Source organism: Oryzias latipes, chromosome 23 (genome assembly GCF_053564925.1).
Source record: "Oryzias latipes strain Hd-rR chromosome 23, Olatipes_Hd-rR_3.1".
NCBI lineage: Eukaryota > Metazoa > Chordata > Actinopteri > Beloniformes > Adrianichthyidae > Oryzias > Oryzias latipes.
This window is the reverse complement of record NC_136259.1, coordinates 15534273-15548692: the sequence shown is the minus strand read 5'-3', so window position 1 is coordinate 15548692 and position 14420 is coordinate 15534273. Positions and strand designations below refer to the sequence as shown.

The following is a 14420-nucleotide window of genomic DNA, read 5'->3' as shown; positions in this document are numbered from 1 at the left end:
GTAATTCTGCGATGAATCGAGTTATAAGACGCTTTAAGATGGTCTCTGTGGACTGCAGAGAGCTGCCGGGATGCTTCCACTGTCGCTGACCCGGAAGTCCAAACAGAGGGTATTAATGGGCGGGCAGAAAGCTCCCTGCTCTGCTCCAATCTGATGGATTTGTTTGGAAACAACTAGATTACGGCTGGACGGCTCCAGTATTGCTCCCCATTTTTGTTGCACTGGTTATAATAGCTTGGGGGTGTGAGGAGCTGTAAGCTAGCGGGAGAGTATAAGCAGATGGGTGATGGGAAGTGGAGGCGGGCTGGCTCCATGCCAACAGTCCTGCCCACAACTGAGAGGTGAATTTCTGATCAACTCCTGCCGCTCTGCAGAAACTATGTCCTAGAAAACAACCCAGACTTTTTTTTTTCTGTAGCTAAAATCAGCATAAATAGTATTAAAAGACCACCGGGAAAGAATAATTTAAAATATGACATGAGAGGGTCATGAGAGCTAAAATATAAATTTGCTAAAAGAGGTGGAAAAGACAATAAGCAGAGGGTTAAAGCTCAATTATTTGAGTTTTCCAAGCCAAAAATGATATGAACGGGTCAAACGGACAAAGAAAACATGCAAATTTTAACATCTCCATCTGGAAGTGATGCACAAATGAAAAAGTAAAAAAAAAAAAGAATAAAAGGAAGGGTTAGTTTCAGCCATTTTCTATGAGGGGGGGGCAGAAAACCTTGGAAGGCTGGCAAATGGGAACAACAGAGAGAAGGTCGTTACATATGAAAGGTACAAAATACAGTTTTATTATTATTATTATTATTTTATTTCATTTAAATGATTGTTTGTTTTTTGCAATGCCTAAAGAAGCTTGTATTGAAGATTTCTTAATGTTTGTCAATACTGATACAAATAATGACTCAAAAATGTCTGTGTGGGGGGCTTTCTGCTGAGGGGGCTGTTGTCCCTGTAGCCCCGTTCCCCCTCCATAGCTCCGCCCCTGGTTTCACCTAAAATATGTGTTTTTATATTTTAGAAAGATGGTGGGTTGACTGCTTTATACAAGAAAAAAAAAGTCTGTGATGCCAGAATACCTTTTTCTGGTTTGCACTGAGGGGGCCTAAAAATAAAGAAGGTTTTGTGAAAAAATGTCATTTTTCCATATCTAAGCCCGATCACACGGAGCGTGTGCGAGGGACTAATTACAGAAACATAATTCACAGAAGCAATATTTGTGAGATGATCTGCACGCTGGAAGAAAATTGGAAAAAGGAGCAAGATAAAGGAAGAGGAAGTTAAAAAGAAGAATAAGGAGGCCATAACGCTGATCAAAAGGGACAAAACAGACAAAGCCGGGATAGAAAGTCAATTTAAGCAGAAATAAATAAAGAAGAGAAATAAACAAACAATGAAACAAGGAATTATTTGGCCATTGTTGGCAGAAGAAAATACAGGACACAAATGGGAAGGACAAAAAGGGAGCCTGGGTTGTAGGGAAGAAATAATTACATTTGTTGGAGTCTTTTGTATTAAACAGTGAGATCAAACAAGCATAATTCTGTTAATGATGTGTGCATGAAAGACACAGAAGCAAAATGTCAACCAAACTCCCAACCAAAAATATATGTACTTATTGCACTGCAGTTATAATATTGACGTTTTTATTCCAGAAGCCTTTTCCCCTCTACTAAAGCAAAGAAAACACACAAAGCTTTACATTGGAGGTCATTTTCAGTTTTGCAACAGCTAAAATCTTCTTTAAGTAAAAAAAAAATGTAAGGTCAAATTCCATGTGGATGTTCGTTCTACGGCTAGCGCAAAATCTCTTTTTACGAAGGAAAACTTCCCCGTGTTGTGTGACTCTTTCACGCTTTCCCCTTCAATGAGTCAGGAGCTTCGCTTTGATCCCTAGACATCAAATGCTTGCGTGATTCCCAGCCTCTTGCATCTGCCTTGTATCTTTTCTCAACAGTAGTACCAGTGGTTGACCTCATGAGAAAAGGCATTGATTTATGATAAACAAGCTGCACAGGGATCTGAAGAAGGTCACAGCTTGTAAAGAAGCACAGAACTGAACTATGAGCTTAAGATTGGTTTATTCCAGACCTGTTTTTAAACTTTAAACTTATACTTTAAATTTTTTTATTCTTTTTTTCTTTCTTTTGGGTGTGATGATATTAACACACCTCTAAAATTCTTTATTTGTTAAAAAAATATACATTTTTTATTATTTGAAATGACTTTTTATACGGATAAGTATCATTTTGACTTCCTTTCCTAGCAGAAAAAAAACATGGATTTGCAATAAATTACCGACATTTGACACAAATTTTTAACTATTTAAAAAAATAATCATCTTACTTAGTAAGCAGGTTATTAAAGTAGATAACTTTTAAAAATAATAGTGATTTTTTAACAGTTTCATCTAAGTTTTATCTAAAAATTACCTAATATTGATAGAAATGCCTTAGGTAAGAGTCCTGAGAGCTTGTAGCAGGCTTAAACACATAATTAATTTAGAAAAAGACTCCTATCCATAAATTATATAGGTGTAACTATTAATCAACTTAATCGATGAGTCCATATATTTTTTCACGATCCAACCAGAACGATCTGTCTAAGTCAAGTTGTTCATCAAATCGACCTTTACCATTATAAAATTGTTTCAAAATGAAAAAAAATCAAATATATTGATATTAAAAACTTGGATTGAGTCATAGTAGGTTTATTTTACTATACCGTAAAAACGACTTAGTGCCATGACAGCGGAAAACACGTGATGTCAGCAAAAACTGATCAACAATCTTAACAGTCCAATGTGAGGAAACATTTTTGTGGCCATACGGTGTGCTAGAATGTTCAGTTTGGATTATTTTGATGTGGCTGAACTTCTTTAGGACACTAAAATGTGAATAGGTTTGCCATTAATAACTGTTTACTTGTTTGTTTTTGCACATATTTAATTTACACTGGATTATCTTGAAAGAAAAGCAAGGAATCTAAATTTCACCTGCACTGTTCGAATTGCTAAAATGGATAAATAAGAGTTTTTTGTGCTTTTCACATCTATTTTTGTTCAAAACTGCAGAAAAGAAAAAAACACTTCAAGCTCATGCTTCTAAACAATAAATTCATTCATTTAAAAGGAGATGAGCACACATTTCCATTTAACTATATTTCTGCACTTCATCGCCTTTACTTGTAGCTTCTTTTATGCAACTAGGCGCACTTTGTCCTGTAGAGAACAAAAAGAATTCAAAGAGATGTAGAGGATGCACAGGACTTCAGCAGTCAGCTGGATGTTTCTGCTAGATGCTTTCCTATATCTGTGTTTGCCTAACTCCTGTTGAATGTTTCTGATCTCAGAAACACATTTATTCAAATTTAAAACAGATCTAAAAACAAGTTTTTGTTTTTGTTGTCTTGCATTCATATTTTCCAATCAACACACCAATCTATTTTGTGAAATGAAATTCTTCCTAATGATCACCTGGTGGAAATGAGTCCATTATGGTTTCTAGAGCCAAAACTAGAAGACAAGAAGAATAGTAACTCATCCACACAGAAATCTAAGATACATTTTCAGTCAGATGTTGCTAGAAAACTGTTGTCAGGCCTGTCTGTCACCCTGTCAGCATGTTGTAAGATAAATAACACCAACGCCGTTCAAAAGCCGATAAATATGCCGCGCTAATTTGATATTTTATTAAAGTATGAAATCCAGCGCAGTGACACCTCAGTAGCACAGCCATTACCAGGTTAAATTCTGCTTTCGTCGCCTGGCTGATCACATTTATGTTTTATGGAGATAAAAAACTGCATAGAAACTTGGAAATATCTTAACATTGAAAGAATTGTTTGAAAGTGGGGTGGAAAAAAAGCACTTGACGTTGAATGAATATCTCAATCGTAAACCTTTCAATACAAGTCTAATCAAAGTTATGCGTCAATCCATACCAATCGAACATTAATTTTCTTAACCCTTGTGCTATCCTAGGCACTTTAACATTGGGAGTTGGGTCATCTAGACCCACTAGACAGTGCGCTGAACCTTTTTTCTTCTATGATTTGTGATCTTCACTGGTGTCCATGAAATCCTCTCCACCTTTATCCACCTTTGTCATGGTAGGGAGAACACGTCACCGTAAAGGTGGGGTCATCTAAGATAGCACAAGGGTTAAACATTCAAAAAATGTTAAAAAAATAAATGCATTTTAAAGTCCTTAGCATAAATAATGTATGTATTTACTTAAAGATTGATGGCGCAGTGTAAAAGATTTAGAAAGTACCATAATTAAGTTCAAATTCAAGTTTATTTATTTATATGGCGCCTTAACATGACCGCAATCAATCATCAAAATCTCAAAACATTAAAAACAGCAATAAAAAGTTCAAACAATTAGAAGTAACGTGGTAAAACAAGAAGACTGATAAAAGCAAGAGCAAATAAATTAAAAAAAAAAAAAAACAGCAGAGCAGAATCTCATGCCGTGTTAAAGGCTTGGCCAGTAAATAGGTTTTAGGGTGTTTTTATAAAGATGGACAGTGAGGGTGCCTGTCAAATGCTCGGAAGCAAAGCGTTCAGCAGCTTCAGAACTAGTAACTTTAGTTATTGTCTTTTGGTTGCTTTCCCTTTAGGTACTGTCACACCCAATCTTCTACCTCCATCTTCCTCACTCGCTCATGCCAACCAACATAATGCCCTCCTTGATTGCATTCATGAACCTTCTCTTTGGTCTTCCTTCAAGTTTCTTTCCATGTAGCTCCAACCTCAGCCTCTTTTTATCGAAATTATTTATCTCTAAAAAAGCTAATGTGAGTTGTTCCTCTGATAGATTCATTACTGGTCCTATTCATCCCCATCACTCCCAAAAAGAACCTCAACATCATCAGCTCTGATACCTCACCTTTGCCTCTCATCTCTTTCTCCCTGTCTCTAAACCAACAACAAAGCTGCCACTCACTACATTCTTCTATTCCTTTCCTTTTATTCTTGCCGCCACTCCCTGGTCACACATCACACCTGAAAGCAACTTCGATCGCTTCAACCTGCTTGCATGCATTTTTTGACTGTTAACCTTAAGTATTTACAGTCCTCCACCTTCTTCACTTCTATTTCCTGTTACCTTAGTGTTGTCTGGCTTTTTTCCTCTCTTTTTCAAACCTCTACCTTCCCCCACCTTCTCCCTGCTATGCCTTAGATGAGAATGTCATCTGCAAACATGATGGTCCACTGAGATTTGTGCTTATCTGTCAGCCTGTCCATCAGCACAGCAAATAAGAGGGGGCTCACAGCTGATCCACCTCCACATTGACTCCTCTGTTACACCAACAACACTCCTCACCACCATATTAAAGCTCCAATACAACTCCAACATACTCCTCTGCCAGTCCAGACTTCTTCATACAAACCACAGCTCTTCTCTCTGTATTGTATCAAAGACTTTCTTTAGATCTACAAAGACACAAAGGGGCTTCTTCTGACCTTGCGTGTTCTTCTCAAGATGCTTCCTAAAGAAAAAATTGCATCAGTTGTTTCTTTTTCAACGACAACTATCAACATTTCATCCACACCATGATAAAACACCTTGAACCCACTATAAATCCAAAAGCCTTCCCTATTTCCATCTGACCTTTGGAAGACAACCTTAATTTTTTCCATCATGCTGTCTGACTATAGTTTTCTATGTCAAAGTCCCTACAAAGTCCTATGCTCCTTTTATTCCATTTATCTCTTTGCTAACAAACTTCCTTCTCTTCTTCAACAAACAGTCCAATTTCTACCGGTACCCCATGGGTAAACACCAGTGGAGGTCATTGGTAACCCAGTGCACACACCCATCTGGTATGGAAGTTCTGTACCTTTTTTTCCATTATTGATTTGGCTTTTTTTTATTTTTCTTTCCTCTCTTTCTTTCATTGGGTTTCATAGTTTTGTTCTCTGAGTTGCAACTAGAAATCATTTAATTTCAGTCTGAGCCTTGATTAAATAACAGATATTATTTGTAGTAAGCGTCCGCATCTCAAATACTTTATACCACAAATGTTGAAAAGGTCAAAAGGTGTCACCCATTTCCCCCCAATTTAGCACATGATTAGTGTTTGGAATATATCCAGCTTCAAATGGTTATGCTTGGATGTTTCTCCTTCACATCTGTTCATCCTTTTCTGATATCAAGTTTGATGATTAAACTGACTGTTTTGTTCTCCACCGGCTCCAACAGTTGCTTTGACCCAGGAAAGTCGGTGTCACTCAATTCAGCTCTTTTTTATTTCTAGTAGGATATATATTCATAGTCACAATTTCCCCTTTTGTCTCATCTCTGTTCATGGATTCAAAAGTTATGCTACTGATTGCAGAGAATCTCTTCTCCCCAGTCTTGCCATACTGCAGCTTTCTTGATCGTCAAGCCAAACTAAGTTTGACCCCTCAGTAACATCCTGTCTGTGCCTCCCTCTCTATTTCTGTCAAAGGTCATTTTGGCTGGGCGTTTGAATGGTCGATTTCTTTCATCTATGAATTCAGGTTCTTCCATTTTCTTTCCCTTGTTAAATCCATAAACCACCACAGACCTTTCCTTCTCAGCCCAAGTCTTTTCACTTCCTGTGCACGCAGCGTAACTCTTTCTTATCTCTCTTAAACACACATTCTTCCCATCATTACTTTGCCTCTATGGCCATTTCTGCAAACAAACTTTGACATTGTTATGACCAGAAACTCCAGCTTCCTTTAAATCACTCCGCCTTTACCTGTGTCTATCTTAAGGCTTTTATACTCTAAAGTCATTGAGTTTTAACCTTTTCTGTCACTTGTCTCTCAAAAAATTTTTTTGAATTAATGTCTCTGCAGGTTCATGAACTTGAGGAGTTGTTGAACTTCTAATACTGTAGTCTTGTGTTTTTAGAGGTCAAATGAGTAGGCAGGTTAGTTCCCTTGCACCCCTGGGGTTGCTCAGTCAGGTTTGTAAGTTCTCTTAATTAGTGCAAGATGGTGCCAGGGGAAATGTCCGTCTAGTCCAGGGGTCGGGAACCTATGGCTCGCGAGCCATACATGGCTCTTTTGATGGTCACATGTGGCTCGCAGACAAATCTTTAATTATACTTTATTTTTTATTTTTTCATTAGACCAGTCCTCGGGCGCGATGCGATGCCAGAGGCGCGCAGTAGTTGCGGGGCTTGGAGAGAGAAATCTGCACCAGCACTATAAGTTTACAATTATCTATTATTTTAGAGTTTGTACCAGCCGGAAACCTGTTAATTGCCGTGCCTAAAACTGCGCGCTCTTTCTCAGAGACGGGCGCGCGCAGTTGCAGGGGTGAGTGAGGAAGAAAGCAGAGGGTGAGGGTGGGGGGGTTGTGGGGACAGGCAGCAGGTGAATCGCGCAGGGATTGTAAAAACGTAAAACCTGCAGCCCGTCACTCACTGCAGCGTGTGAGTGTGTGTTTGGCTCCGCGTCTGCATGTGAGCAGTCTTTGTCACATGATACACATCTACAGAACAGTCAGACCAACCTAAGATCACGTTTAAAGTCTCAACGCCTGCATGAAGCAGAAACTCCCCACGTATCAATCAGACTAGACCATCAGCAAAACTACCACGAGAAATACTCATCATTTATTAGCAACAGCATAACGATGTTATTAAAAAGAACCCACAGACTTATTGTACTTTAAAAATGTTGAAATTACATCAAATACACATATTCATTTGTATATTTAGTTTTAAACATATTGTCGCCGGACTGACTTGGACTGGGTGGCTGTTGGGACGCGTTATAAGTTCTGGAGTTCATTGAACGCATCAAGCAGAGATCTGATTGGCCCTCAGTTCTGTCGCTCAGCCTGTTAGGTAATTTGGACCAATTGGGTTTAGCTATGGGCCGAATAAGGGAAATGGGAGGGCTGATGCGGCAGTGAGGGAATATAAAGTTGGGAGAAGCGCTCTCGCCTCGGCGGGAGAGATTCGGGAGCTGCTGAATTAATTGTACGGCGTTTGTTGTGGTCTGTAGTAACCAGAATAAAGAACCTTAAAAGAGGTTAAGTCTCCGTGCCTCAGTGTGGGAAAGGGACACTACATTATTGTATGGCTCTTTGGAAATTACATTTCAAAATATTTGGCGTTTATGGCTCTCTTGACCAGAAAGGTTCCCGACCCCTGGTCTAGTCTCTCAGTTGGAGATATTGTCTGGCTGTTCTCTCTGATCATTTCTTTAGAAGACAAAGCAGGCGTTTTCTCTTATAGCTTTTAAAATATTGAACAATTTTCATTTTTTAATTCCCAATATTGCTTCAAGAAGAATATGACCCACTCTGGGTTCCCCTACAAATTCCCACATGGTGTCAGACAGATCAGCAAACTTCCTGTTGTCTTTCTTCAATGTTAATCAGATACACAGAGTTTCCGATAATCTACAGTTTTATACTCAGTTGCTGAATGTGATGGAAATTTGATGCAGTTCCTCAAAATACTACTGGGGGATGGTGTTAGATGAGAGCAATTTCTCATTAACTACTCTGATTAAAAAGTAGTTTTACACTCAAAATAAACTGCTTGTTGACAGCTTCTTTTCTGGACATTTCATGCATTAATTTATATTGATGGTAAGTCTGAAGGGGATATTTGTTTTTTATTGTTTTAGGGCAAAAATGTTGGCATTTATAGCGGTATGGCTTTTTTTCATGGACAACAGAGAATCAACCTTGATTTTCTGAACTGCTGTTTTTGTTTCTGGTCAGAGGGCCACTGTTTAAGAACATGCTAAACATGCATTCGTAAAGGGAGGGGCTTCTTCTTCTTTTTCTACTGTTTACTAGTGCATGTTTGCCACCTACAGTTAGATGAAGCTGGTTCGAAATGTCGTAGTGGTGCAAATCTCTTGAATCTTGCTCCGGGCTTTTTCTTTCACACCTCTATTCCAACACATGAAAGACTCGGTGTCATATAATTCCGGCCAGGACACAATTATTAATTTCTCCTCCATGAGTGATTTTAAGATGGTTAAAAGGAGGGCATTCATTCATCACTACCAAATCTGAGTCCCTGATTGGTCAAAGTTCAACTTGGTTTAACTTTCAACACGCATTCAATGACTGCGCTTTTTATACGTAGAGCCCAAGAACGGTCATAGAAACTTGCGTAGCTAAAAGCAGACGTGAGAGTTTAGAAAGTGGAAGCCCAAAACAAGCATGTATGTAGAGTTTTTATTGGAAGTCGTTGCTTGAACGCACATTGCCGAGGGTGTAAACATAGCTTTAGAAGTTCTCCTTTAATTTCCTTATTATGATTTCTTGGAAAATGTTGATTTCCAACCAATGTGAAGACTTTATGTTTAAATGTATTCATTAAATCAAGCTAGAAACTATTAGCAGACACCTATGTGTGCCAAAAAAGGACCTTCTAATGTGCCTTTTATCCAGACAAATAGTGAATTAGGAACAATAATTGGTTGGTGAAACTACAAAGACAACAGTTTTGTGCCCAAACATCATAAATATTGTACAGTTCAGCTGTTATAAAACAACTTTAAAAATTCAATTTTTTTAACAGAATAGTTAAACATGCATTGTGTTTTTGGTTATTTTAGTCATGAAACGTTTAAGTAAATGGGGCAAGTCTTAATTTCACGCGGCTGTACATAAAAGGCATAAGGATTTATGGGTGTTTGGATAATCACCGCAGCCCAGTAAGCCCTTAGAGAGAGGCCACCAGAAGCACTTAGCTCTGCACCACAGAGGCTTTAGGATCTTTAGACCTCAAAATCCTGTTGGCCACAATAAAGTGTGAAATTCTAAAAAGTTTAATTTTGATGTTCTTTTCAACCCGCTCTTTCAAGTCACACTCAATACATAGAAACTATTAATTGCAGAAAAATTACAACGCATTAACTCCAAATTTTAAAATTAGCAAAAAAAATGAATTGGCAACTTCTCAACCAGTGGCAACTGGAATGTTGTTTAGGGAATCACTATAGTAGAGATAGAAGAAAACAGCACTAATTTGAATATAAAATAGAATGATGTAGTTAATGAGCTAAGTACTGCAGTAAAGTCGTCATGAGTTGTAAAATCCAGCAACTGAGTTAAACAATATTCAAAAAAGGACTAAAGCCAAGATTCTGTTCTTCAGGCCAACTGGATTTGAATGGTGATATAGCTTCTTCAGTTCTATTTGCTGATGGAAATTCAAATGAATAACGTGCAGATTCTGTTAGAGATGCAGGAAAAGGTTTATAACGTGGGAGCATGTTTGAAACACTTAAAACATTGGATTGAAAGATTCCTTCTTTCAAGTGATAGGGGTGTGTACTTCCAACAAGCTCAAGCCTGATTGGATATAGTGGTCGCCATACAAATGATGACTTGACCAACTCGGGCCAATCGCTGCCGACTGACGCCGTCTGGATCCAACATGGCAGCGTCCGCATCTCAAAATAATAGCGACTTCACTTCGTTGGAGCCATTTTCTATGGGTGACGTCACACTCACTCTGCCCATTTCTCATATACTGTTAATGTCATTAAGAGCAGGTTTCTCCATGTTGACATAGATGTGGCATCAACAGTAAGTATACAGGTAAAAAGGAATGTCACATAGCAGGAGATCATTCTACTATCAAGGGTCCATCTCAATGGGTTGCACCTTGCTGACAAAATCTTGGGTGTCTTATGGAGTGTATCGTATTTCCTACTCACAGAGATAAGAAGGTCGCAGTATGTTTGGTCACATTGTGGATTACTAAGTTTGTGTTGCTTAGGTCTCAGGGGGCTCCTTCCTGAGAATTTTTGGTGGTTCACAAATACATGGGAGGGCATTTCTTGAAAAGAGGTTTAAAAGAAACCTCCAGTCAATAACATAATTGTACTTTAAGTTTTTTTTTTTTTTTTTTAAATGGCTATTAAAGGTCTTTGTGCACTGATTAGTTGGGTTTTTTAAGTGTTTTGTTTGTGTATGTGTTGGTTGAAAGGTTATAAATGTTTGTGTGGTGATCATCAAGCTGTTTTTTTTTTTTGTTTGACCATTTGAAAATGAATAAATAAGGAATAAGTTGCTATTGCCTGAGGCCACCATAACAGTGACTTTGAACTAGCTTGGCTGATGCTATTTATGTATTTATTTTTCAGATGCTTTAATCTGGAAGTTGAATGACTGCCCTATGGACCTAATCTACCGCTTTAACCAAAAGAGGAGGAAGATTAAGCAGCCTGTCATCTTTCATCAATGCCTATGTGATAGTATTGCTGTCCAGCCTGAGGAAAACTAACTTGGCAAGTATACAGAATGACCAAGTTTCTCCTTAAGTGGACAGTTTTATTTACTAATCATCTAATGGCATGCCCATAATCTAAGGAGATGGCTTTACAACTCATCAGGCAAAACAATGAATCAGTATAAAAGGAAAATCTAAAGTGACAAAATGTTACATTTCATTAACTGAACAGGAGAATAATTTAAAAAGATTCAGAAAAATATGCTCTATCAAAGCTAAAGGTGGCCCAGTTTTGAAAAAAACTACATATTTATTAGAGCTTCTATTGTTTCTGAGTTGACATTCCTTATGTTGGGTTGGTGGAATTATATACGATTGAATCCTTGTTTGCTTGGATAAGCCAGTAAGCTCACCAACTGATGAAATCTGGACAGCACAGTGAGTCTCAGAAGATCTCTTAAGGCTACATTTCCTATTGTTCATCTGATGAATGAGATGGGCCCTTTTTTATACTGTGCCTGTCACTAGCTGCCTTTCCATTACACATATGAAGACAACTTTATCAAAATTCCAGAAATGTTTCCATTAAATCATAATTATGTTAAAAAAAAAAAAAAACTCATACAAAAAAGTTAATCAAAAACACGGCGACAGATGTGAACAATACTTTGATTTATAGCAGATACATTCAAATTTCTGCTATGGCACTAACATCATCATCTATCAAAGAAGATGTTGGCGTCTTATTCAGGCTATGGAGCGGGAAGCTCCCTAAACGTGGGAGCGGCTATGGATGAAGCCATTTTGAGAAATGGGGATTTCACAGAGGAGCTGTGGATCCAACATTTCCACATGACACACTCAACATTTGATCAGCTGTGCGATGCTGTGGGTGTCAGAAGTCAGAACTCGGTCTCCCCCTCTGGTCACCGGTGGTAACCATCTCCAAAGTGCTGAAAGCACTTCGTCTCCCAGAACCCCCAGCGTGCACTTCCTGGATGCAACACACCTGATTCTCATTCACTCAATCAATCACAGTCTACTTAAGCACTGCACTGTGCCACACTCAGTGCGAAGTATTGTTTGTGCCACTCTGCCTTCTTTACTGAGTGTTACATTTGGACCTGATCTCCTGTCTCCTGATCCGACTCCGTTTGCCTGCCACTTGCCTGTACTTTGACTACCCTGTCTCTCCTCGGATAATCTTATGCCTGTTATCAACCCGTGCCTGTCCTACCCTGATTTAGCTTTGGGGACTTTTAGCTGAGCTAATAAACCTGCTGCAGTTGAATCCAGCCGTCTGCCTGTTCTTGTGACAGTGGGAACTCTTGTGGTGCCCGCTGTCCAGCACCCAAGGCAGCCAGTTCCTATCAAGAAGCACATGGTCATGTGACTCATTTAATTAAAAAAACAAAAGTGTTTCCATTGAAGTTTTGCAACATATGTCAATTTCAATACGCCTCAAAAACCACCCCCTACAAGCGAAAACATTTTTTTTGACAGATGATTTTTTTTTTCCAAAAATAATTAAAAAAAAAAGCAGATTTATTATCGTAAATCCAATTTGCGCAATTTCATAGTTAATCCAAACATAGCTAATGTAGGTGTTTTTTTGTTGTTTTTTTGTAAACATAGTTTGTGACTAAAATACTAAGTAAGTTGAATTATTGGAATAATGTTCCAAACACATCACTAGTGTTGCAGAGTTTGTTTATAATGCATTTTAATGAAAAACTCAATGAACACTTTAAATCATCCTTTCAAGAAGACAACTTAAATAAATTCTTTTTTTTTAAATAAAAAAAAATCTCCCAAAAAAATAAAATCCACCATGTAATGTACAGAAGGTGTTGATGGAGACACACATTTTAAAGAAGTGGGTGAAAGAATAAAGGCATTTATCAGTTTTACTAAAGGTTTGGAGAGTGCAAACATCTTCTTTGTGATGTTTAATTCAACATTTTCTAAAATCCACTTTAGCTTTAATTTAGGCGGTTGTCGCCAACAAATCAACAGTGTTTACCAACCCTGAGCTTCAAGTGTCCTCATATCCCAGCATGTTTTACTTTTTCCACTTGTCTAACATTTTTGAATAAAGCTCATCAGCTCTGTAGAGACTTGCTAATGAGTTACACTAATTTTAATCAGGTGTTTGAGACAAAGGACAAAAGTTAAGGGAAATAATGATTTTACTGACTTGTAGTAATAACATAATAGGGTCAAATTGATCTTTTTAAATTATCCTCTGAATTATTTATGTTTTTTGATAAAACATGTCTAACGTTAATTTGTTGGTGATGGCGTACGCAAGAAAAAAAACAACTTTTTTTTTTTTTTCTTGTTCTCCCTTTATTCTACTACTGTGGATTTTTGAAATTGTCAAAAGTGTTTGTTTTCAGGACATTCTTTCAAAAAAAAGTATGTTTTTGTTCTTTACAGCTTGCATTTCGGAAGATAATGAAACTGAATTTGCCTCTTTCTCAAAAACTTGCAAGCATTGTACCAGAGAAGATGGAGGATTATGTTCTTTTCCGTGTGACAGAAGAGTAATTGATTAAAGTTTTATTTTGGTGCACACGTCATCATCTCTTATGGAAGATTTAGTTGTGTTTTTTTGCATGTAAATATTAATAAACTCTTTTGTTTTCTCCAAATTAGCCATCGTGTTTTAATTTTATTTACCTGTTTATTATAGATTAATACATTAATGAGGCGTTTTCATTTGAGTCTCGCCCTTTAGAGCTGTATTTTGAAGAGATAGGGTACAAACAAAAGTATTTAAGGAGTTAAAATAAAGATTATTATATTTTGAGGAGTGTTTTTTTTGCATAGATTGGCCATGGGTGCCACTGATGCTACCTACATGCCGGATGTGAAGCACTTTCAACAATGCTCTAAATGCGGATTCTTGAACAAGTATATGGTATTCAAACTGGCTTGTTGCTACCCGGTATTAGCACATGTAGTCACACTTGGTGAAAAAGGCTTGGTGCAAAAAGTGCTGTTGTTGTGAGGATAGCGCCGCGGATGGCTGCTCTCTCGCACTTATCACTTTCTGGGAAATCAAAGCGAGGTGGAACGTGCTTCTAACTAAACGAAGGTGCGTGCACAGATGTCACTGTGCTAAAGAAGACATGCAGCCCGCACTTGGAGTGTTTTTTCATAAACTGTAGACCCTTCTACTCTCCGCTGGAGTTTTCCTCGTTCGTGCTGGTCGGTGTTTA

General features: G+C 37.9%; 1 protein-coding gene across 11 annotated transcripts in view; it reads right to left on the bottom strand.

Moving 5' to 3' along the window:
- grm8a (glutamate receptor, metabotropic 8a) overlaps nucleotides 1-14420 on the bottom strand; it is a 361648-nt gene that overhangs the window by 91133 nt on the left and 256095 nt on the right. For 5 of the 11 annotated variants that reach the window (XM_078942157.1, XM_078942163.1, XM_078942162.1 and 2 more), the window contains one exon: nucleotides 12474-12563. The exons of the other annotated variants lie outside the window; for them this stretch is intronic. In XM_078942157.1, the coding sequence (XP_078798283.1) occupies nucleotides 12474-12563 (90 nt within the window). The remainder of the gene's footprint in view (nucleotides 1-12473; nucleotides 12564-14420) is intronic. 11 annotated transcript variants of the gene reach the window in all.